The 23,388-nt window shown below is 43.8% G+C and overlaps 1 protein-coding gene and 1 long non-coding RNA gene across 7 annotated transcripts; one reads left to right on the top strand and one right to left on the bottom strand.

The window, feature by feature from the left end:
* The first annotated feature begins 753 nt into the window (after positions 1 to 753).
* Positions 754 to 23,164, top strand: IPP (intracisternal A particle-promoted polypeptide). 6 transcript variants are annotated; one of them, XR_012160509.1, is made up of 10 exons: positions 1,765 to 2,022; positions 2,224 to 2,567; positions 3,842 to 4,273; positions 5,281 to 5,436; positions 7,139 to 7,306; positions 11,500 to 11,637; positions 13,577 to 13,699; positions 17,736 to 17,956; positions 18,878 to 19,252; positions 22,727 to 23,164. XR_012160509.1 is itself a non-coding variant. In XM_073357861.1 (9 exons), exons 2-9 carry the CDS (start codon positions 2,276 to 2,278, stop codon positions 19,100 to 19,102), a joined length of 1,755 nt encoding a protein of 584 aa, XP_073213962.1. In that variant the 5' UTR covers positions 754 to 855; positions 2,224 to 2,275; the 3' UTR covers positions 19,103 to 23,164. The 6 variants fall into 6 exon arrangements, 4 of the variants coding, with proteins under 4 accessions (XP_073213962.1, XP_073213963.1, XP_073213961.1 ...); XR_012160510.1 differs by having other exon boundaries at positions 22,731 to 23,164; XM_073357861.1 differs by lacking the exon at positions 1,765 to 2,022 and adding an exon at positions 754 to 855 and having other exon boundaries at positions 18,878 to 23,164.
* LOC140916346 (uncharacterized) lies at positions 4,979 to 8,956 on the bottom strand. Its single transcript, XR_012160511.1, has 2 exons — positions 7,113 to 8,956; positions 4,979 to 5,318 (listed from the first exon to the last, which is right to left on the bottom strand). It is a non-coding gene; the product is annotated as an uncharacterized lncRNA (long non-coding RNA).
* Positions 23,165 to 23,388: the final 224 nt, after the last annotated feature.

Genomic DNA, 23,388 nt, shown 5'->3' on the forward strand with positions numbered 1-23,388 from the left:
CCACGAAGCTGAATCTGAGAGTACTCCGAGCCCTGTCAAGAGTGAAATCTGAATGAAATCAAAGTGAAAGGAGGAAAAATAATCCACAGAATGTAAGGTTCAGATTCATTTTCAGGGTAATTTTAAAGGGGCAACATTGTAAAGGGAAGAAAATCACTGTGATCACCAGGTGTGGGAAAATGCCTCCTGTGACTGAATGGGGGTGAAGCGAGCTGTAGCTCAGGAAAGCGGACGCCCAGATAAATCGGTTAGACTCTGACGTGCCACAAGTCCTCCTCTTCTTTTTGCCTGTGGGTAGTTATTGGCAAGTCTCGCCGTAAACAAAGCGAGGGGGTTTCAGAGGAGCAGCCGTGTTCGTCTGTATCCCCAAAAAGACCTGGGAGGACTCGCGGCGCCTCAGGGAGGAGCCCATGTGTTGATCCATACTCCTCTTCCTTTTAATACAGCGAGGTGGGAATCTCCTTTTCCTCCACGGATTTAGGAGTCACCCCTCGGCCCCGCCCCCCCCCCCGGCTGCCGCGGGTTCGGCCCTGGCCCTGCCATTGGCCCCCGGCGGCCCACCGCACCCCGAGAGCGGGCAGCGGCTCGCGCCGTGTTGCTGAGCATGCCCAGCAGCAGCGAGCGGCGGGGGTGGGGCAGAGGGTTATAACGTCACACCGCTCACGGCAAGAAGCGCGCCTGCGCCTCACCGACTGGCTCGTGGGTTGCGCACGCGCGGTTCTACCCTGGCGCCTGGGGGAGGGGGCTCCCCCCTCACGTGATCATTGCGCCTCGTCGGGCCTCCGCTTTGCAGCGCGCAGAGGCTGCTGGGAGGCCGGAAGGCGCTGCCGCGGCGCCCCGCTGAGCGGGAAAAAGGTGAGAGAGGATCGGTAGTGCCCTCCCCCACACCGACCCTCAGCTCCTGAGCGCCCCCCCCCCGGACCCTCAGCCCCTGAGCGCCCCCCCCGGTTCTCCTGCGCCATCCCCCCCACCGACCCTCAGCCCCTGAGCGCCCCCCCCCCGGACCCTCAGCCCCTGAGCGCCCCCCCCGGTTCTCCTGCGCCATCCCCCCCACCGATCCTCAGCCCCTGAGCGCCCCCCCCCGGTTCTCCTGCGCCATTCCCCCCCCCCCCGGACCCTCAGCCCCTGAGCGCCCCCCCCGGTTCTCCTGCGCCATTCCCCCCCCCCCGGACCCTCAGCCCCTGAGCGCCCCCCCCGGTTCTCCTGCGCCATCCCCCCCACCGACCCTCAGCCCCTGAGCGCCCCCCCCCGGTTCTCCTGCGCCATTCCCCCCCCCCCCGGACCCTCAGCCCCTGAGCGCCCCTCCCAGGCTCCCCTGCGCCGCCCCTCCGGGCCCTCAGCCCCTGAGCGCCCCCCCCCGGTTCTCCTGCGCCATCCCCCCCACCGACCCTCAGCCCCTGAGCGCCCCCCCCGGTTCTCCTGCGCCATTCCCCCCCCCCCCGGACCCTCAGCCCCTGAGCGCCCCTCCCAGGCTCCCCTGCGCCATCCTTCCCCACCCCCCGGACCCTCAGCCCCTGAGCGCCCCCCCCCGGACCCCTGCACTTCTTCTCATCACCTAGCCTCCCTCCCCTGCAGCCCCTGTGCCGCCCCCGGGACTCCCAACCCCTGCGCTGCCCCCGTCACCGAGCCTTCCTCCCCCCCACCCCGAGCCTCCCGCCCCTGCGCTGCCCCCCGCCGCTGTGCTTCGCTCCCGGCTGCTCCCAGCCCCCGTGCCACGGCCCCTCCCCTCGCTCTCTCTCGCACTCCAGCCTCAGTGCGGCCCCTCCACAGCCCCTGTCCATCCCCGATGGACCCTTGCACGTTCATGCACGCGCGTCCCAGAGAAACGGACTGCAGCTGCCATCAGCTCGGTGCCACCCTGTGGGCATGATGCCCCCCCACCCCCCCGAAGGGCCATAGCAGAGATGGCGGATCTTTCCAGTGAGATCCAGATGGGGCATGGCATGCAATGGCCTTTCATATCGGTGGGGTCACCCCTCACTGGAGATGGGCGGATGTGACCAGTTATAGTTCTTTACGCAGGTGTGTCCCTTGGACTGGTGGCAAGTTTCCATTGTGACCCTCTGTTGGGCAAAGTTTAGTGTGCTCCATGCTCAGCACTTTCCTTTCTGGCTGCTGCATTCTTCAAGTTCCCTTAATTCATCAAAAAAACCCTTACTGTAATAATGGGGATTGTTGACTCCACTAGATGAACCTGCCCAAGTTATTAATTCTCTTTCCTAGGCACTTGGAGACTGACAATGGACAGCAGCCTTTGGCCTTCTCTGTGATCATCATGGCTTGTGTGGCTTGTCCCAGGGTAGGCGACAGCCCTTTCTCCTCAGACATGCATGCCCGTTTCATCCTCGCCCAGATGAACAAGATGAGATGTGGGCATAATTTCTGTGATGTGCAGCTCCAGGTTGGTGAAGAAGCATTTAAGGTCCATCGCCTGGTCTTGGCTGCAAGCAGCCCTTACTTTGCTGCTCTGTTCACAGGAGGGATGAAAGAATCTTCAAAGGATGTGGTACGGATCCTAGGAGTAGAGGCTGGCATCTTTCAGATGCTCCTGGATTTTATTTACACAGGTATGTTTACGTTTGTTTGCTATTCTGAATGAAAAGTGGAATGTTCATTTCATATACCTTGTGCTATGACAATTATTGATTGGCTCAAACCCTAAATGTTGCTGCTCACCTGTGCAGTTTACAGTACAGTGCTGAAAGTCCCATTCCTTAGCACATTTAAAACTAGGCTGGACTAAACATTTGTAAAAGTACAATAGGAATCAGTCCTGTACTGGCATGGAGAGGAACTAGAGGATCTAAAAGGTCTCTATCTCTGCATTCTAAGATTCTGTTCTGCGGTAATACAGTGCATGTACAGCGAGGAGAAATTCAGTACTGTGTGTTTGTCTCTATAAATGTTTGGATGCATACAAACATACACATACTGTATGCACGTGCCGGTATATATCTCTACACATGTAGTTGGTTGGTATTCATTATCATGTTGGCCCTTTCCACCAATGATGCTGGCCTTGACTGTCAGTTTGGCTACTTCTCCCGCAACTTTACACTTTTTCTTCCCTAAGACTCCTTAGAGTTGGAACCACCTTCGCGAGCTGATCTGTAAGGCCACCATCCTTTCTCTACCTTTGCTCTGATGCCTTCAAATCAGATAACCATTAGGACAAGGTTGAGTGGCATTCAGTGGTAGCTGATATCTATTTATTTATATCTATCTATCAATTTAAAAAAAAAAAAATTCAGAATCCTCAAGTCACTCATGTAGGTAGACAAGTTTAGATAGCAATAATCTAAGTAAAAATTTTCCTAATTCTTTCTCCCTCCTACTATTTCTTAACTTTAAGCACATGTATATTCCTATTGAAATCAAGTTGAAGCAGATCCTTTGCAGTATCAAGGCCTAAAAGAAAGGGAGCAAGAAGGGAATATTTTATGTGTTTTGCTGATGCAGAAATTTTATATGCATCTATAAACATAGCATAAATAGGTCATAGTTATTTAATTATGCTGTGGTCTTCGCTAGATGAGTCACTGGAATAACCATGCAGCAGAAAATCAACAAGACTTTGTCTGTGATTCACAGGAGTTCTGGGTTATCCCTCATATTTGTATTTACCAGTTTTAATGTAAGTATGTGACTACCAGATAAATTCCTTTTCAGATACATGTAAACATTTTACTGCATTACTGAGCTGACAGTAATTTTGCAAAGCAAATGAACATTTATTTCAAAATGTCTAACTCAAATGGAAAAGACTAAGACTTAGCACTGTTTAGGCTATTATAATATCTGAAATGTGGCCTGTTTGTCACATGTTGTCCTCTGCATACAGGAGTAGTGAATGTTGGCGAGAGTAATGTTCAGGAGCTGATAGTAGCAGCAGACATGCTCCAGCTGACTGAAGTTGTGGACCTTTGCTGTGAGTTTCTGAAGGGACAGATTGACCCATTGAACTGCATTGGACTCTTCCAGTTCTCTGAGCAAATTGCCTGCCATGACCTACAGGAGTTCACGGAGAATTACATCCATGCTCACTTTCTGGAAGTTCAGAGTGGTGAGGAGTTCCTGGCGCTAACAAAGGAGCAGCTTATTAAGATCTTGCGAAGTGAAGAGCTTACTATAGAGGATGAGTACCAAGTTTTCACAGCTGCAATGCAGTGGATTTTGAAGGATCTGGGAAAAAGAAAGAAACATGTGGTAGAAGTGCTGGATCCAGTTCGATTCCCTCTGTTACCATCCCAGAGGCTCTTAAAATACATAGAAGGTAACAGAGAGAGAGAGAGAAAAATGAAGATGTTTGTTTGGATGGAGTATTTGTCCTTGGTAAAGGATCACGGGGTTTTGTTTTTTCCAGTTTAAAAATGTAACAACTGACTATTATACTAAAGAAGCTGAGTTGTTTAACCCCTCCTAGGGGAATTCTATGCCACTGCGCAATGCAGAATTTTGCAGAAATGAATGTTGTGCATGCAGAATGTCCTTTCCCCCACATAAATTGGCTGCTGTGCTGTTAGCCACCATTAGGGGCCACTGGACCCAACTGGTACATAGAAAACGCTGCTGGGGGACAGGGAGGGAGCGCTGCAGGGCTCCTGGCAGCTGCAGTTCCCAGCATGCCCTAAGGGAACGGGAGGGCAGCACACAAGAAACTCTGTGCGAGCCTGGAGAAGAGCCTCTGGCTGTTTCTTCTTCTGGATCCCTGGCTCTGGGGGAGGGGGTGGATGTTTGGGCAAGGGGTGGCCACATGGCTGGGCTTTAGGGTGTATGTACAGGGGGCATGGGTATCTGGGCCAGGGGGGCCCACAACTGGGTGGGGGTGGGGAAAGGGGACAGAGAAACAGGAACTGGGTTGTCATAGGTGTTTCTTTAACTCTCTACTCCTGGGGGAATTTTTGTGTGTGTCTGTACTGTTGCAGATATACTTGCTGACAAGTATTTTGAAATAAATTACCAAAATAATTGAAACTGGTTTGATTATGTAGTGTTATTTTGACAAAATTTGCAGAATTTTAACTTTTTGGTGCAGAATGCCCCCAGGAGTATTTAATATATATTCACATTTTGATTTTAAAACTAAGCCTTTGTGAAAGTTTGGACCAGAATTTTCAAAATCTGCCGAAATCTGTCTTGGTTTGTCATATGAGAAGCAGAAAGAGATGATGATGATGATGATAGTTGACATATATTTTTCCCCTGGGCTGGTCAATTACTGGTGGTGTGACTTTTTTTTTTTCTTTCATGTCTCTTTTCTTTTAATTTTTCTTTTCCAAGGAGTTTCAGATTTCAGCCTTCGGGTGGCTCTGCAAACCCTGTTGAAAGAATATTGTGAAGTCTGTAAATCTCCCAAAGAGAACAAAGTCAGCAATTTTCTGCAAGCATCTAAGGCTCGTCCCCGGAGGAAAGCCAGGAAGTACCTTTATGCAGTAGGTTAGAATCTGGTTGCTTTAACCTTTTTAGAAAAGTGACTTGATATTTCACATTGCATTAAAATCTTTTTTAAATTCTTTGTCAAAAGGTAGCTGCCAAAATAGTGTTGTGTATCTAATACAGTGATTCTGTTGCTGGACTACAATTGTGAATAATGTGTTTATTAGTAAATAACTGGAGCACAAAATACAAATTTTGTACAAAATACAAATACATTCATATTTCATCTTTCCTGAATGCAGTATCATAGTTTGGAGTAGTCTTTCAGGAATCACTTGTCTCAGGTGCAGAGCAATAATGCAACCTGTTATGTGCACTGTTCACAAGTGGAACATGCGTATAAAGCTTGCTTCCTAAGGGTGTTGTGTTTCTTCCCCTTTTAAAATAAACACTTTTGTATCAGTGTGGAGATCTTCGTAAATTAATAGGTCTTTTATGAATGATGGATATAATCAAAGAATGGTTTCAGAGTAGCAGCCGTGTTAGTCTGTATTCGCAAAAAGAAAAGGAGTATTTGTGGCACCTTAGAGACTAACCAATTTATTTGAGCATAAGCTTTCGTGAGCTACAGCTCACTTCATCGGATGCTGTAGCTCACGAAAGCTTATGCTCAAATAAATTGGTTAGTCTCTAAGGTGCCACAATTACTCCTTTTCTTTTTATAATCAAAGAATACTCATGCCTTTTGCATATGGGGTTATACTCAAATTTTTTAGTTCCACCATTCATTTGATATGTTTACCTCTGAAATGAAGTTTGTGCAGAAGCACTTATTGCGAATAATGGAGGTGACTGTTCCATGAGTTGGTGTATGTATTTTGCAATTCTTATCATGAGATTAAGGTCATAGGTCAGATAACACTACTTTGCCCTTCTCGAGCACCTTTCGGTCAGGTGCCTCAAAGTGCTTTGCAAACATATATTGAATTAAGCCTCCCAGTGGTCTTCTGAAGTTGGTACCATCATCTTCGTTTTTCACATGAAAAACCTGAGCCTGAGATGAATTGATTTGCCCAAGGTCACATAAACCATCTGTGGCAGAGCCCAGCATAAAAACCTTATCTCCTCCTAAGGCTCAGTACTATCCTAGCATTATGCCTTAACCACTAAATCATCCTCCTTCCTTCATCAGATACTTAGTAAATCTAGGATAAAATTTCCATTGATACACAGTAAGGTGCTTCAGCTTCTAATACCCTGAAAGGTGTTTGTATCCAGCTGTTATAGCAAATGTTCAGACTCCGCAAATAGATAAGATTATCAATTGATCTCAAAGCCCTTTACAGAGGAGCTCAGCATCATCATCCCATTTTACAGATGGGGAAACAGAAGCACAGGGAGGGAAAGTGACTTGCCCCAGGTCACCCCAGGAGACCAAGAATAGAACCCAGGTCTCCTGAGTCCCAATCCAGTGCTCTCTGCACTAGACCACGCTGCCTCCCCAGTGATTTTTCAAACACTAAAAACAATATTGATTTCTCTGCTGGAATAGTTTCTGAAGTTCTCTGCTGAAGGAAGAAGTCTGATACATGAGCATTGGCCATAGGCATGACTGCACTGAAGAAAGATGTTAGTCACTCTATAATACCTCTTGCTATTATTCTGGCTTTTTGTAGCACTTGAACCATTGCATTAGAATTGGCTGGGATCTTGCTGAGCGAGAGCTGCTAACTTACGCATGTACTTTCTATCTGTTGCCTAGGTGGATATACTCGACTGCAGGGGGGACGCTGGAGTGACAGCAGAGCCCTCAGTTGTGTGGAGCGTTTTGACACCTTCAGTCACTACTGGACCACTGTGTCTTCACTTCACCAGGCTCGCAGCGGTCTGGGCGTGGCAGTGGTGGGAGGAATGGTTTATGCTATTGGAGGTGAAGGATGAAAGGAATATGTTACTTTGTGTCCCTATAACGAGATGATGCTGGGGTGTTGCCCATTGTAAAGTCCCTGGGGACTGTAATTTTAGTAGAACAATAGAAATGTAGGACTAGAACCTACATGAGGTAATCCAATCTAGGACCACATGAGGTGATCCAGTCCAGCTGCATGTGCTGAGGCAGAACCTGGTATACCTAGACAATTCCTGATAGGTGTTTATTCAACCTGCTCTTAAAAACCTCCAGTGATGGGGATTCCACAACCTCCCTTGGATGCCTGTTCCAGAATTTATAGTTGAAAATTTTTCCTAATGGCTAACCTAAATCTCTCTTGCTGCTGATTTAAACCCATTACCTCTTGTCCTACCTTTAGTGCACATGGAGAAAAATTGATCCCTGTCTTTATATCAGCCCTTAACATATTTGACAGGACACCCCTTTGTTTTCTTTTCTCAAGATTAAATATACCCACTTTTTTTAAACCTTTCTTCATAGATAGGGGGTTTTCTAAAGCTTTTAATTTTTTCGTCATTCTCCTCTAGACTCTCTCCAGTTTATCAACTTCTTTCCTAAAGTGTGGTACCCAGAATTGAACAGAGTACTCCAGCTGAGGCTTCATCAGTGCTGAGTAGAGAGGGGATAATTACCTCTGTCTCTTACATGTGACGTTCCTGTTTAAAATACCCCAGAATAATGTTAGCCATTTTTGCAATGGCATCACCTTGACTCATGTTCAATTTGTGGACCACTATAGCCCCCGCAGATTCTTTTCAGCAGTACTACCACCTAGCCACTTGTTCCCTATTTTGTAATTGTGCACTTGATTTTTCCTTTCCAAAGTATAGTACTTTGCACTTGTTTTTATTGAATTTCATCTTGTGAACTGAGATCAATTCTCTAACCTGTCAAGGTTGTTTTGAATTCTAATCCTGTACTCTGTAGGGCTTGCAACCTCTCCCAGCTTGGTGTCTTCTACAAATTTTGTAAGGATCCTTTCCATTCCGTTATCCACGTCATTAATGAAAATATTGTTAGACCCAGAACTGGCTGTATGGGACCCCACTAGATAGGTCCTCCCAGTTAGACAGTGAACTGTTGATAACTACTCTTTGAGTATGGTCTTTCAACCAGTTGTGCACCCATTTTGTAGTAATTTTCATTTAAATCACATTTTCCTAGTTTGTTTGACAATGTTATGGGGGGCCGTGTCAAAAGGCTTTCTTAAATCAAGAAATATCATGTCTACTGCTTCCCTTCTATCCACCAGGCCGGTAACCCTGTCAAAGAAGGAAATTGGGTTTGTTTTGTTCTTGGCAAACCCATGCTGGCTACTAGTTATAAACCTGTTATCCCCCACGTGCTTACAAACTGATTGTTTAATAATTTGTTCCAGTATTTTTCCAGGTATTAGAGTTAGGCTGCCTGGTCTGTAATTCCCCAGGTCCTCTTTGTTCCCCCTTTTTAAAGGGAGGTGCTATGTTTGCCCTTCTCAGTCCTCTGAGGCCTCACCCATCATCCATGAGTTGTCAGAGATAATTGTTAATGGTTCCGCGGTTGCTTCGGCTAGTTCCTTAAATACCCTAGGAAGAATTTCATCAGGCCCTGCCAACTTGAATACATCTAACATAGGTAAATATTGTTTTAAACTGGTCTTTTTCTACTTTGGCTTGTGTTCTTTCCTCCTTATTGCTAATTGTGCTGAGTATCTTGTCACCATTAAGCTTTTTAGTGAAGACTGAAGCACACTAGGCATTAAACACCTCAGCCTTCTTTATGTCATCCATTATTAGCTGTCCTTCTCTGCTATATAATGGACCTACACTTGAATTTTTCTCATTTTTCTTTTTTCTTAAAAGAAGAAATAGAAATTTACCGAAAGCTTGCCTTTCGTTAGAGTTAGTGTCTTCTATTATTGTGACTTGTTTGCTGAATGCATCGAATATATTTCAGGAGCATCTTGCATTGTGATGGTACTTCCTTAAACATAAGTCAAATTTGTACTTTATAATTATTATACTTCTGAATAGGGCAGTGTAGGATTTTTGTTGTTGTTACCATACTATCAGTGTTAAGGGAACATTGATATAGGGAGAGTCTCATATTCTGACAAATTGGTTAAACTAAGGCTTAGTCATGAATACCTGAGTGAAATGTGCATTAACTTGTGTATTAACTGGAAAAATATCTCCTGCAGACCAAGGTCAGAAATGGCTTTGTCTTTTAAGTATGTGTTTGTGCTCTTTGGGACCAAGTTACTACTCTGTATATGGATGTTATTGCTGGTGCTCCAAATTAATAGTATCGGAGAGTCCTTAGCAGTTCTAATGTATTTTCCATTCTTCCAAAAGGTGGCACTAGATCATAAGGATTTCCATACTGCTGGGTCAGACCAATGGTCCACCTAGCCCAGTATCCTGTCTCTGACAGGGGCCAGTGCCAGAGGCCTCAGAGAGAATGAACAGAACAGGGAAATTTCAAGTCATCCATCCCCTGTTGTCCACTCCCAGCTTCTGGCAGTTGCAGGTTTAGAAACACCTGGAGCATGGGGTTATGTCCTTAACCATCTTGGCTAATAATTACTGATAGACCTATCCTCCTTAAACTTATCTAATTCTTTTTTGTACCCTGTTATACTTTTTGGCATTCACAACATCCCCTGGCAATGAGTTCCACAGGTTGACTGTGCATTGTGTGAAGAAGTATTTCCTTTGTTTGTTTTTAAACCTGCTGCCTATGAATTTCATCGGGTGACCCCTGGTTCTTGTGTTATGTGAAGGGGTAACTAACACTTCACTTTCTCCACACCAGTCACGATTTTGTAGATCTCTATCGTATCCCCCTTTAGTCTTCTTTTTTCTAAGATGAACAGTCCCAGTCTTATTAATCTCTCCTCATATGGAAGCTTCTCCATACTCCTAATCATTTTTGTCACCCTTCTCTGTACTTTTCCAATTTCACTATTCAAGGTGTAGGTGTACCATGGATTTACATAGTGGCTTTATGATATTCTCTATTTTATTATGTATCCCTTTCCGAATAGGCCTGACATTCAGTCAACATTTTTGACTACTGCTTCACATGGAGCAGACGTTCTTCAGGGAACTATCCAGGATGACTCCAAGATCTCTTTCTTGAGTGGTAACAGCTAGTTTAGACCCCATCATTTTATATGTGTAGTTGGGATTATGTTTTCCAGTGTGCATTACTTTGCGCTTACCAACATTGAATTTCATCTACCATTTTGTTAAATCCGTTACCCAATTTATTCAGATCCCTTTGTAACTCTTCACAGTCTGCTCTGGACTTAACTATCTTCAGTAATTTTGTATCCTCTGCAAATTTTGCTGCTTTTTCACCCCCTTTTCCAGATCATTTATGAATATGTTGAACTGCACTAGTCCCAGTACAGATCCTTGGAGGACCCTGCTATTTACCTCTCTCGAATGGGGAAACCATTTATTCCTACCCTTTGTTTCCTGTCTTTTAACCAGTTAGTGATTCATGAGAGGATTTCCCTGTTATTCCTTGGGACCAAATGGCACATTTAATAAAATTGTCAGCTTAAGTTACACCTCAGTATAATATAAACTCCATTACAAAACCGGAGTTTCCTGTTCTCAGCTGGAGGTGTCCAGGATATGGGAAAGTTAGCTCAGTCTGTCTAAAATGAACGTAGTGTGTACATGTAGTAAAAGGAAACACAAGATATACTATAATGTTAAATGCTATAGTCCTTAAAAAAAACAAACAAAAAAACTCTTTTCCTACCTATGTTAGTAATAGCACTGTAGAGTTAAATATTTCATGCAGAAGCACAGTGCTGTAGTGTTTGACTCACAGCTGTTTTGGGAAACCATTGCTGAAAACCATTTTCAGTGCTAATTCAGTTTTGTGGTGTAGACAAGTTTTTTTTGTTGCTTTTTCACTTTGGCAAGATGAGAGAAATGGTTTCAATTCAGATACTATATGTGACGGGTTGTTCCTGTATATCTGAATTGCAGAATATTCTAACTCACTAGTTCTCAACCTACATACAGCTGCGGCCCATGTGGCCCTGAGGATATCCTATAGGTAGCATAGATAACACACACAGATCCGCATATGCGGCCCACAATGGTAAATAGGTTGAGAACCACTGTTCCTTCTAATCTAACTAATCTATTTGTTTCTGCCTTTTTTCTACCAAGGAGAGAAGGATTCAATGATCTTTGACTGTACTGAATGCTACGATCCTATTATTAAGCAGTGGACAGCTGTGGCCTCCATGAACCAGCCTCGGTGCGGACTTGGAGTGTGTGCATGTTATGGTGCTATCTATGCTTTGGGTAACTATACAGTTTCCTTTCAGTAAAGCTGGTTTTAAAGCCATTAGTTCTTCGGATCAAATCAGTTTGCGGAGTTTAAATATTAACATTAAAATCCTATAATACTGAGAGTTAAAAATTAGTGGTTACTTGTAACTTGCAGCTGACAGGTGTTTTTGTGAGTGCTCATAGGGGAGGTGCCATCAATTCCAAGCGAAGCATCTTAGCCAACCGATGGAATAGCACGTACTCTCAGAATGACTCCATAATACCCAGACCAAAATATGTGTATGCAAATTAATCTGTGTTTTTGTTTTTGTTTTTTTAAAAGCATTCCAAAACACCTTGTCAGACTTCCTACTTCTATAGTACCTTTATCTCAGAATTTGTGCTTTATTGGACATTAAGCCTCACAGCCCTCTGTGGTGGATGGATGGGAAAACTGAGGTAAAGAGTGGTTAAGTGACTTGTCCAACAAGTTCAGTTGCAGAGCTGAGACAAGAACTGAGAAGTCCATGTGCTCTTAACAGCCAGGCTCACTCCTGAATTGTTGTAAGAACCTAAAATACATATTTCTCAAAGGCTTTCAGCTAAATAGACCTTCACTATCACATCAGCCTAATAAAATATATCTTCTTTTAAAATAAGGAACTACCAACATATGTGACTTGCAAAAACAAGTTGCTTCACAATCTTGTGAGCACCTGTCTGATGTTATCTTTCCCTGAGTCTCATCATAGATCTTATCTGTGCTGCAATCCTACAATCGATAGCACACAAGCGTATTACTGTGCCTGCTTGAAGCCCTATTGAAGTAATCAGGATTCTGTGTAGGTGCAGCAGTCCTCCTGTACACAGTCTATTGCAGGATAAGGGCCTTAGAGTGTAAGCTGCTTTGAACAGGGGCTGTGTGTTTATCCTCTCTGTAAAACACAACACTCATCTTTGGTGCTATTTAATATTTGCATATAACAAAAGTAAATATCCAGTACTTGTAATCTTCCACCCACCTTACTGAGCAGAACTCCAAAAGAATCTTATTTCAGTAACTGGCCAAAGTTACAAGATTCTCCCAAGAATCTTACAAGATTCTCCCATATCACTTAAGAGCTTAATGTAACATTTCCCTGTAAAAATAGACTGTTATACAAAGAAATGTGGGAGGAAATGGTAAGGGGAAAGCAGATCCTTAATTATGCTTTATTTGGGCTTTTAATTGTTTAAACAATAAGCAAAAGGAAAATCTGACATAGGCTGCTATGCATGTGTCAAAAGTAATTCATAACTGTGTGCATGTCATCCATATCACTGTCTTCTAAATATTGCTTCACAGATTAGGTGTTTGAAAGATTTTAAAAACAAAACACTGAAGTGTAACAAAAATCTAATATGCTAGTATTGTATACCACTGGGAAAGTAAAAGATATTTGGAGTGAAAGTTATGGGAAAATTTTAGTTGCTAGAACAAAACAGTCCAATATCTTATCAAGTCTAGTATCCTGTCTCCAAAAGTGGCCAATTCTAGATGTTTCATATATGCCATAGTGCCCATAATTAATCAGTACTAATAACATGGAGGAAATTGTTTTCCCTAGGTGGTGATCTCCTCCTGCCCTGAAACATAAGACTTGCTAGCTTTAGAATTGTTTTCTCTATTCTACACGTGCTTTTGTTGAATCATACTAAGGTATTTCCTTCCATAATTATCTTTGGTCGTGCTATTTGGACTCTGAGTCTGTCTTGCATTTAATTGGTTATTTAAACCAGGTGGTTTTGTCATATATTGTAAGTATTCATATTTCCCTTGTATACAAACATGCAGCCTATTGAACCTGACCTATAAGTCACTGATACAAGGACATATCCACTTCTATAGATATTAAAAAAAAAAACAAAAAACCAAAAAAAAAAGACCTACTTCTGTGTCATCAAACTTTACCTGCATGTTTCCTTTTTGCAGGAGGCTGGGTTGGAGCAGAAATCGGCAACACAATTGAAAGATTTGACCCTGAATTAAATAGCTGGGAGCTAGTGGGCAGTATGGCTGTGCCCCGCTACTATTTTGGGTGTTGTGAAATGCAAGGTGAGCGGTTTTTGGTTATGGCTTTCCCACATGAATAATAACCAATAGTTCAGAGGGTAGTTTTACTGTATAAGGAATCTGAAGCTTTACATTTCAATCAGGGATTCCTACCTGTGTCTGCCTTGCAACTTTGTAAAACATCTTGAGCTCTGTGGTGCTTTCAGCTCTGTGAGTGTATCAGTGGTTCTCCTCCTTTCCACCATTTCCCCTTTTCTGATACATTTGTTTTATTTCTGTGGAGCTTGAACCTAAAGGTCTCCACTCATCTAACAAAAATATAAACCAGCTTGGAAAATTTTGCCCTGCCCTATCAGTCACCCTTGAAAATAGTTTTCCTGTGGTTGTGAACATGAAGTCCAGCCAGTATTGACCATCTCAAAAGACAAAGGTCCAGAGACGTTATCTTGTATGAATGTTTTTAATAAATATTTTCACTCAGGCCTCACAAGTGGTCACCTGCCTTTCCTCAGCTAACTTAGGGTATATCTACAGTGCAATAAAACACATGTGGTTGGCTTGTCTCAGCTGACTCAGACTGAAGGGTTATAACTGAAAGCCCTCCCCACCGAGTGTCCCATCTCCAGCTATTGGGGATTTTAGCAGCAGGCAGTCGCTAATGGGCCACACACTATTGTCATACTGTCTCCTCCATAAACTCATCAAGCTCATTCTTGAAGCTAGTTGGGGTTTTTTCCCCCCACTACTCCTCTGGGGAGGCTGCTCCAGAACTTCACTCCTCCGATGGTTAGAAACCTTCACCTAATTTCAAGCCTAAACTTGTTGATGGCCAGTTTATAATGTATTTGTTCTGAGGTCCACATTGATGCTTAACTTAAATAACTCCTTTCCCTCCCTGGTATCTATCCCTCTGATATATTAATACAGAGTAATCATCTCTCCCCTCAGTCTTCTATTGGTTAGGGCATGTCCACACTTGCCATTTAAACCGGAAAAAGTCCCTTTTTTGCACAAAAGACATGGGACCGTCTACACTTGCCAATGACTTTTTGCAGTGAAACTCAGAAGTTTCACTGCAAAAAGAGAGCCACCTCCACAAGAGGCGTACAGCTCTTACCGGTGATGCTTTTGTGCTGATGTGCAAGTGAAGACAAGTTCTTCCTGTTTACACAACTTTTAGCCTCCAGAGGATATCCCACAGTGCCTAGGTGACCACTCTAGCCAGCAGCTCTGCTGCTTTGTTGCCAGGTAAACCGACACATCCACTCCTCCCACTGTAAAGGCCCGGGAACTTTGAAACTCCCTTTCCTGTTTTCTTGGCAAGTGCTCGCTTATCTGGCCAGGTGACAATGCCTGTTCCACAGAGCAGAACATCCCCTGCTTGGAGCAATGCTGAGCTACTGGAGCTGATCAGTCTTTGGGGAGAAGAGGCTGTGCAGGGACCCAGGATGCCCCGGGGTCACACACACCACTTCCCACAAGATCCATTGTCAAACTGGAGAGCGTTGCACTGTGGGATAGCTGCCCTGGAGCGCTGCTCTCATCAGTGATGGAAGTGCTGCTAATGTAAACACTCTCTGATGCCTGAGGAATTGAGTCACAAACCAGCGCTTTTCTTTCACTGGTTCCCTGTCACCGGTGAAACTTACAGCGCAAAAACTCTGCAAGTGTAGACATACCTTTAGACTGAACAAACCAAGCTCTTTGAGTCTGTTCTCATAAGATAGGTTTTCCTTTCCTCAGATCATCCAAGTAGCCCTTCTCTGCACCTGTTCCAGTTTGAATTCATCTTTCTTAAACATGGAAGACCAGAATTGCACACAGCATTCCAGATGAGGTCTCACCAGTGCCCTGTATAACGGTACTCACACGTCCCTGTCTCTACTGGAAATACATCACCTGATGCACCCCAGGACCGCATTAGCCTTTTCACAGCTGCATCATACTGATGGCTCATAGTCCTCCTGTGATCAACCATACCCCGAGCTCTTTCTCCTCCACTGTCGATTCCAATTGATAAGTCCCCGGCTTATAGCAAAAATTCTTGTTGTTAGTCCCTAAATGCATGACCGTGCACTATTAAATATCATCCCATTTCTTATTACTCCAGTTTACATGGTCATCCAGATCTTGTATGTCCCAGTCCTCCTTGGTATTGGCAATACCTAACAACTTTGTGTCATCTGCAGATTTTATTAGCACACTCCTACTTTTTGTTCCACACTCAGTAATAAAAATGTTAAAGAAAGTTGGTCCCAAGACTGATCCCTGAGGAATTCCACTAGTAACCTTCCTCTACCCTGAGAGTTCACCTTTCAGTATGACCTGTTGTTGTCTTCCCTGTAACCAGTTCCTTATCCACCTTTCAGTTCTCATATTAATGCCCATCTTCTCCAATTTAATTAATAATTTCTCATGTGGAACTGTATCGAATGCTTTACTGACATCCCGGTAAATTAGATCTACTGCATTTCCTTTGTCTGAAAAACCAGTTATCTTCTCAAAGAAAGATATTAGTAACGTTGTTACTACCTCTTGAACAGAACTATTGAAACAATTGTGGAAAAATCAACAACTACTTTCTGTCATTTAGGCTACTTACTTTTTGCACGTCACCAAGCTTGGAACAGATCATTTAACTTTAAGAAACATTCTAACAGCCTTTCCTTAATCTCCTGCAAATCAGTCTGTTTATAAACAAAATTCTGACTCCCTGCCTCAGGTGCGCAAACTGGGAGCAGCACCTCTCCTGTCTCCTCTGCAGAACTCATTGCATTGCACACTTAGGCTGCCTGCCCCTGAAGCTTGCAGTTTGGGGGGGGGGGGGGCAACGCTCTCCCTTGTCCCCACCCCACGCTCAACCTGTGAACGTCTAGCCTGCAAAAAATCCCAACAAACCATTTCAGCGAGTCTCGGAGCCTAGGTTAACTACCTCAGGCTTGCAGTTTGGGGCTTACAGCAGTGTAGCCTTTGGGCTCAGGCTGGAGCCTGGGCTTGGAAACCTGGAGAGGAGGGAGGGGTCTCGGAGCCTGGGCTCCAACCTGGGCCTAAATTTCTACACTGCTATTTGGTGGAGGATGTGATTGCAGAGCCATTGGCCATTATCTTTGAAAACTCATGGAGATCGGGGGAGGTCCCGGACGACTGGAAAAAGGCTAATGTAGTGCCCATCTTTAAAAAAGGGAAGAAGGAGTATCCTGGGAACTACGGGCCAGTCAGCCTCACCTCAGTCCCTAGAAAAATCATGGAGCAGGTCCTCAAGGGATCAATTCTGAAACACTTAGAGGAGAGGAAAGTGATCAGGAACAGTCAGCATGGATTCACCAAGGGCAAGTCATGCCTGACTAATCTAATTGCCTTCTGTGATGAGATAACTGGCTGTGTGGATGAAGGGAAAGCAGTGGACGTGTTGTTCCTTGACTTTAGCAAAGCTTTTAACACGGTCTCCCACAGTATTCTTGCCAGCAAGTTAAAGTAGTATGGGCTGGATGAATGGACTAAAAGGTGGATAGAAAGCTGGCTAGATTGTCGGGCTCAACGGGTAGTGATCAATGGCTCCATGTCTAGTTGGCAGCCGGTATCAAGTGGAGTGCCCGAAGGGTTGGTCCTGGGGCTGGCTTTGTTCAATATCTTCATTAATGATCTGGTGGATGGTGTGGACTGCACCCTCAGCAAGTTTGCAGGTGACACTAAACTGGGAGAAGAGGTAGATATGCTGGAAGGTTCTTGTTAACTCCTGGAAATGTGCTGGAAATGGCCCAACTTGATTATCACTTCAAAAGGTTTTCTCTCCCCCCACCCCACTCTCCTGCTGGTAATAGCTCATCTTCAGTGATCACTCTCCTTGCAATGTATATTTTTTTCATGGTCTGTGTGTATATATAAAATCTCTTCACGGTACTTTCCACTTTATGCATCCGATGAAGTGAGCTGTAGCTCACGAAAGCTTATGCTCAAATAAATTGGTTAGTCTCTAAGGTGCCACAAGTACTCCTTTTCTTCTTACAATTAAACTTCTGTTCTGTGATGCCTGCTCTGCCTAAGCATAGATTTAATTGGAAAAACCCTGTCTCTCCAGGTTTAATTTACATCGTCGGGGGCATCAGCAGTGAAGGAGTCGAGCTACGTTCTGCTGAAGTCTACGATCCGATATCCAAACGCTGGTCTACACTTCCTCCAATGGGCACCCGAAGGGCGTACCTTGGCATAGCTGCCCTCAATGATTGCATCTATTCTGTTGGAGGATGGAATGAGACACAAGATGCACTTCCTACTGTAGAGAGGTATTCCTTCGAAGAGGTACAGTAGAGTGCCTAGGAATCTTGCAGCAGACTACAGCTTCATTTATTAGGACGTATAAAGATGCTAATACATGCTGCCTATTCCCCGATAACTTTTTTTACTCTTCATAGTGGTAGATAATATTGTTACCTTAGCCGTTATGAACCTGGTGAGAACAAAACTCAAGTTTATGAGATGAACATTTTCAAACAAGCTCCAATTCCTGTTTGCTCCCAGACAGTAATCTGGAAACTACAATTCAGGGGTCTTTGAGGTGGCGTCTGTATACTTGCTGATCTTTGAGTATATCTATCTAATCTTAATCGTGTGGTGTTTGGGAAGCATGTGTTTGTTGTTCTGGGTAATTGGAAGCTAACCAACACACTAACAATAAACAGAAGGATTGTAGCTACTAAATACTCTGGGGAATGTGGAAGAGCAGTTCTGCTATAGGTTGTTCAATATATTACTCCAGATACTAGACAGGTTTATTAGATACCACGGAATTTACCATAAAACCAGCTCTGAAGTGACGCTGTTGTTGCTTTTCCCTCCGAATCCGTGCCAAACCAGTATCCCAAAATGGTGTTAGAAATCACAGTGCTGTCTGTAGGTTCTGACTTAAGTTCTGGTTCCTGTGGTTCTGTAGGTTCCTGTGGCACTTTTTCATAAGGGTAGTGTTGACAGTTCTGGTGGTTTTTACATTTTGCCTTCCTACAGTCCCTTTAATTTGCAGTGGGGATGTAGTTTTCTTCACTTCTTGGGGGACTTCAGACATTTCAATAAACTTAGAGTTATTCTCCTGGGAAGTGGTGGAGGAGGGGTACTTACGCCTAACGGACTTAATTATAGCACAGCTATTTTCTGATTACTTACACATTCACACACAATTTTGCTTTTTATGTAAACATTTAAAAAAAAATTTTCTCCCTTTATTAGGAGAAATGGGTTGAGGTTGCACCGATGAAGATACCCAGAGCTGGTGTGTGTGTTGTGGCTGTGAATGGACTTCTTTATGCCTCGGGAGGCCGAGCTTCTAGTCATGATTTCGCTGCCCCAGTGACCTCGGACTCTGTTGAAGTTTATAACCCTCATATGGACACATGGACTGAAATATCAAACATGATCACCAGCCGCTGTGAAGGAGGTGTGGCTGTGTTATGAAATAGATCTTCAAAGAACTCGAGGAAGATTAGCAGGGGGGAAGGATGAGCATCTGGCTTTCTACAGACAATGAGGTTTCATGCTTCTTTGGCCAGGATCCTCTTCCCCTACATGGCTTTCATGTGGAGTTGCTAGGGGAGCAGACCTCAGGTAGGTTTAAAGGGCTTTTTCTGAGCAAAAGAGAGTGAATTTGCCCCTAAAATGACAACTGGCCAATCCAAAGTCTGTTTCGTGAAGTACCATCTGTTGAGAGCAGAAATGCTTTTCATGACTAGATTAAGCTAATTGAATGTGAAACAACTGGGGACTATTTGGCAAATTGGACCTCATCTGAGAGATTATTTTTCCTGTGTGCTGGGAGGACTTGAAACTCCTCCGTGTTCCCATGATGGAACAAAGCTAGTATCATTAGCAGGACTGAAAACCTAGAGGGTGATTCCTTTACTTCAGATAAAGCCCTAGCTGTGTAAAGAGCAGCTTGGCTGTTTTCCTTAGCAGTAGGAGTTGTGTTTTGCTGGCAGCGAATGTGCCAGGTGAGGCTGGTTTTAAAAAAAAATTTATAGTTCCAGTTACAGCCTCATCCCACTTGAGGTTCTCTTCAGCTTCTGGACAAGCACCCTGGAAATTAACTGGAGGTGAATTGTCCTTTGTCCCCCAATAGGCTTTCTGGATAAAGGATCTGGTGATAAGTGGCTGACTCCACTGCTTCTCTTCCTGTAAAGCTCAACATAATTTTGTTGTTCATGCTATTATCATGCTAGTGTCCTGTTTCCCTGTGGGTGGCAGGTGCTCCTATCCACCCAAGTGTGGACTTTCCCTTCCCTACTTTTCCAAGAAGTGACACCAATGACTCAAATGTTTAATCTGTGTGCTGGTCATAGGATTTTTACTGAGCTTTTCAGTTGGGAATGTCATCACCTCTTCTTATAATGCCCACTCTTCCTTCTGCCTTCACTCTTCCTTTTCTGGAAGGGATTACCCTGTGCACATGTACAGACATACAGGGACTGTCAGGTAGTGGAATAGACACCCTTCTGCAGGATGCTGCTCTTCTTTCCCACTTCAAAAGGTGACACCTCTGGCTTGCACCCTGCCTTTTCCAGGTTGAAGTAGACAGAAATTGTAACAAATTGGCTGTGTTCTGTTTCAAAGTGATGCTACTATTGTTTGGTCATTTTGCCATTGTCTTAAAGGTCCTATATTTAGCATGAGAGCACTTATTGGGAAAATATTAATTTTTTTAGCAATCGTGACACCATTTCCAGTTTTTTAATCTTCCTGTCTTAAACAAAAAACACACCTGGTACTTGAAGCTTCTGTTTGCACCCTATTACTGCATTGTCTTGGCTGGGATTGAATAAGTCACCTGGGACTTAGATACAAGTCACAAATGAGATTGTCCAACACAGCACAATCAGAGAATCTTCTAGAACACAAACCAGCATGGGAAGTGTAATGCAATGGGAAGCCTTCATTGTGTAGACAGAGGGGACACCCACTTTCCAGATCAAGGATGTTACCTGCACAGTACGAAGTTGTTTGGGTGGGGAAGCCTCCAGTTTGTGTAGTAGCTACTCTGAAAACTGAGAATTTACATATTCAAGGACAAAAATGTTAATTGCACCTGCTGACCTTTGCTATATAACAGAGAGCTTGCTTCTCTGATCCTTTTAATTAAACTCCTATATGCTTTTGCTTCAGGAAGGACTTCTAATGGCTGGGAAGCTAGCCCCTATTTCTCATACTCTTAATTTTGAGCCAGGTGAGTTTGCTTTTAAATTGCTGTATACTTCTCATAACTAGCTACAGGTCATGAGTGTATACCTAAGTAATGGTGGAACTGTGTGATTTTTACACTGAGTGCTTTTTTTAGTAATGATGGCGAGTGGCATTGCTGTTATCTGTAACAAAAATGAGTTCTGTTTTTCTTGTTGAAACTTTGTGTTTTAACTTCTGACAAACATTGAGATAAACAGCTTTAAACCAGGCCAACGTAGACAGACTGTTTTTAAGCTACAAAGAAATGTGCTTCTGAAATAAAATATTTATTGTATTTTCTTACTCCTGGTGAGATCCTTTGATTAAAGGGTCTTTGGGAAATGGGGGCTAATTGGATAGCTAACCTGTCCTGCATGCAGCCTCCTGACTGAAAAGAGCTGAAGAGGGAAATGTTTTTTACAATCAAGCATCTGAAGATTCCCATGCTTCCTACATTTGGACCCTATAAGATTTCAGTTGGGTCCTGCAGGCTTACTTTATTGTGATCTCTCCTGTCAGCTCCTTCTCTCCCTCACCCTAGAATCATGGATGCATTTCTGTTGTACCATGAAATAGTCCCTTTGACCAGTGCTCATGCCTTTCATCTGTTGGTTGAAGGTTGTGGGTTTGCAATCTGCCACCACCACATACCTAGTCTTGCCCATGAGAGGTGGGACAGCTTCTACAACTGGCTTCATACCAGACTGTGCTGCCAAGGATCTCTTGTTTATGTTTATCACGCAGCCATGTTGAATAAGAAGGAGTGAAAGAGTGAACTTTGCTTTTCTTTTAAAAATTCCATTTTACTTCCTCTACACCCAAACAACACATCGCTATTTCCAGGGTCTGATGTTAAAGGTGCAAAAGTTTAACAAAACCTCCTTTGAAAATCCTAGCGGTTAAGGGACGTAGCAAGTGTTACGCGAATCAGTGCTATGTAAAGGGAGATGGCTGCATTCTTTAAGATCTGCAGACTTTGTAGGATGTCATGTTTCTGGCAGTGTACGTGGCTCACGAATCTTGAAGAGGGAGCCATGCTCATTTAATCTCTGTAGTAGATAAGGCTCGTTCCTTTTCTGCAGGAACAAGGAAATTGGTGGCTACAAGTAGAGGTTGTAGGGAGGTAATTCTGTTTTAAAATGCAATCTTACCGCACATCATTCCTAAACTCCCATCTTGGTTGGGATCTAATAGTTGGTAAAACCTTTGTAACTTACCTTTTAACTATCAAGCATTTATACCTACTGCTAGCTGGATTTCTACTGATGGAACATGTGCTTAGGCTACAACTGAAAGTCCATTAAGTTTATATTACACAGCCATCACCCACTTAAAATTTTCTGCCTTAGTTGGCTATAGCAGGAACGAGGGGCATTAGAAGATTATGCTGGAGAAGCTTGCACTATACTTCTCTAGCACATTTAATACTTAGCCTATTGTGAAGTGTCTACAGTTTACAAATGTACTGAGTGGCCCAAAAAAAACTTAACCCATCCACTGTGTAGTTGCTCAGCCCCTGCTAGGGAACTACAACTAGATTTCTGCTTGGGTTGCCTACTGTGAGCCGTGCCAGCTGGCAGGAGGCACACCATTCCATAACTCGCATCAAACATGACCCACATGGCCCCTACACACTGTTGTCGTCATAATCTGCATCTAAAAGGTGTTATGTAAGGTGGTTTATGCAAACCGGTAACACACACTCATTAATTTTATTGTGTGATGTATGTGTGGGTGGTGTGTGAAGAATCAGAGAGGTGTGCTGGAAATATATTCTTAAACAAAGTGTTTTGCAAGCAGTGCACAAGCCCAGTCTGTCCTAGACAAAGGAATGCTGTTTCACCCGTTTTCCTGTCTCAAATTAAGCCAGGCAATACCTGAAAGGACAAAGAGAAGTATATCTACATACGTGGTAAACCAAGCCATCAACCGAAATGGGGAAAGACCACTTAATGATCACAATAAGGGATGGAGCCTACGTGCTCAGGAAGCCTTCCTGGCTCTTGAAACAAAGAAAATTAGATTTTGGGAAATATAAGCCAAAGCAGAGAGCCATTTTGGCAACCATCACAAAGGGGGAGCCATGCCTTTTCAGTGCATGAAAAGTGGATCCTCTGCGCCTGAAAACAAAGAGGAGCTGGAACTGACTATAAGTGAGAAATCTTTAGAGTGTAACTTGTTGAAATTGAGTTTTAGCCACTAGAATGCATGTTTTGATTTTTACTTGTAACCATCTCTCTTCTGTTCTTTAACTGTTAAATCTCTGTTCTTTGTTAGTTTTGCAATAAAATGAGAATAAGTTAATTATCTCAGTGCTGTGTATTGAACTGAAGTCCTCAGCAAAATTAACAGGCTTGTGTGTGCTCTGTCTCTTTGGAGGCAGTAAATTTAATGTATGTGAGTATCCAGTGAGTGGGACTGGCTGCTGCAGGGGAGGTGGTTTTGGGGAGTCTCAGAACAGGAGGAGCTCTTAGTGTCACCCTGCAAGATGCCAGCGTGAGGGCTTTGTGGTGCACAGCCTGGAAGCA

The sequence above is a fragment of the Lepidochelys kempii genome, chromosome 8 (genome assembly GCF_965140265.1).
Source record: "Lepidochelys kempii isolate rLepKem1 chromosome 8, rLepKem1.hap2, whole genome shotgun sequence".
NCBI classification, from domain to species: Eukaryota; Metazoa; Chordata; order Testudines; family Cheloniidae; genus Lepidochelys; species Lepidochelys kempii.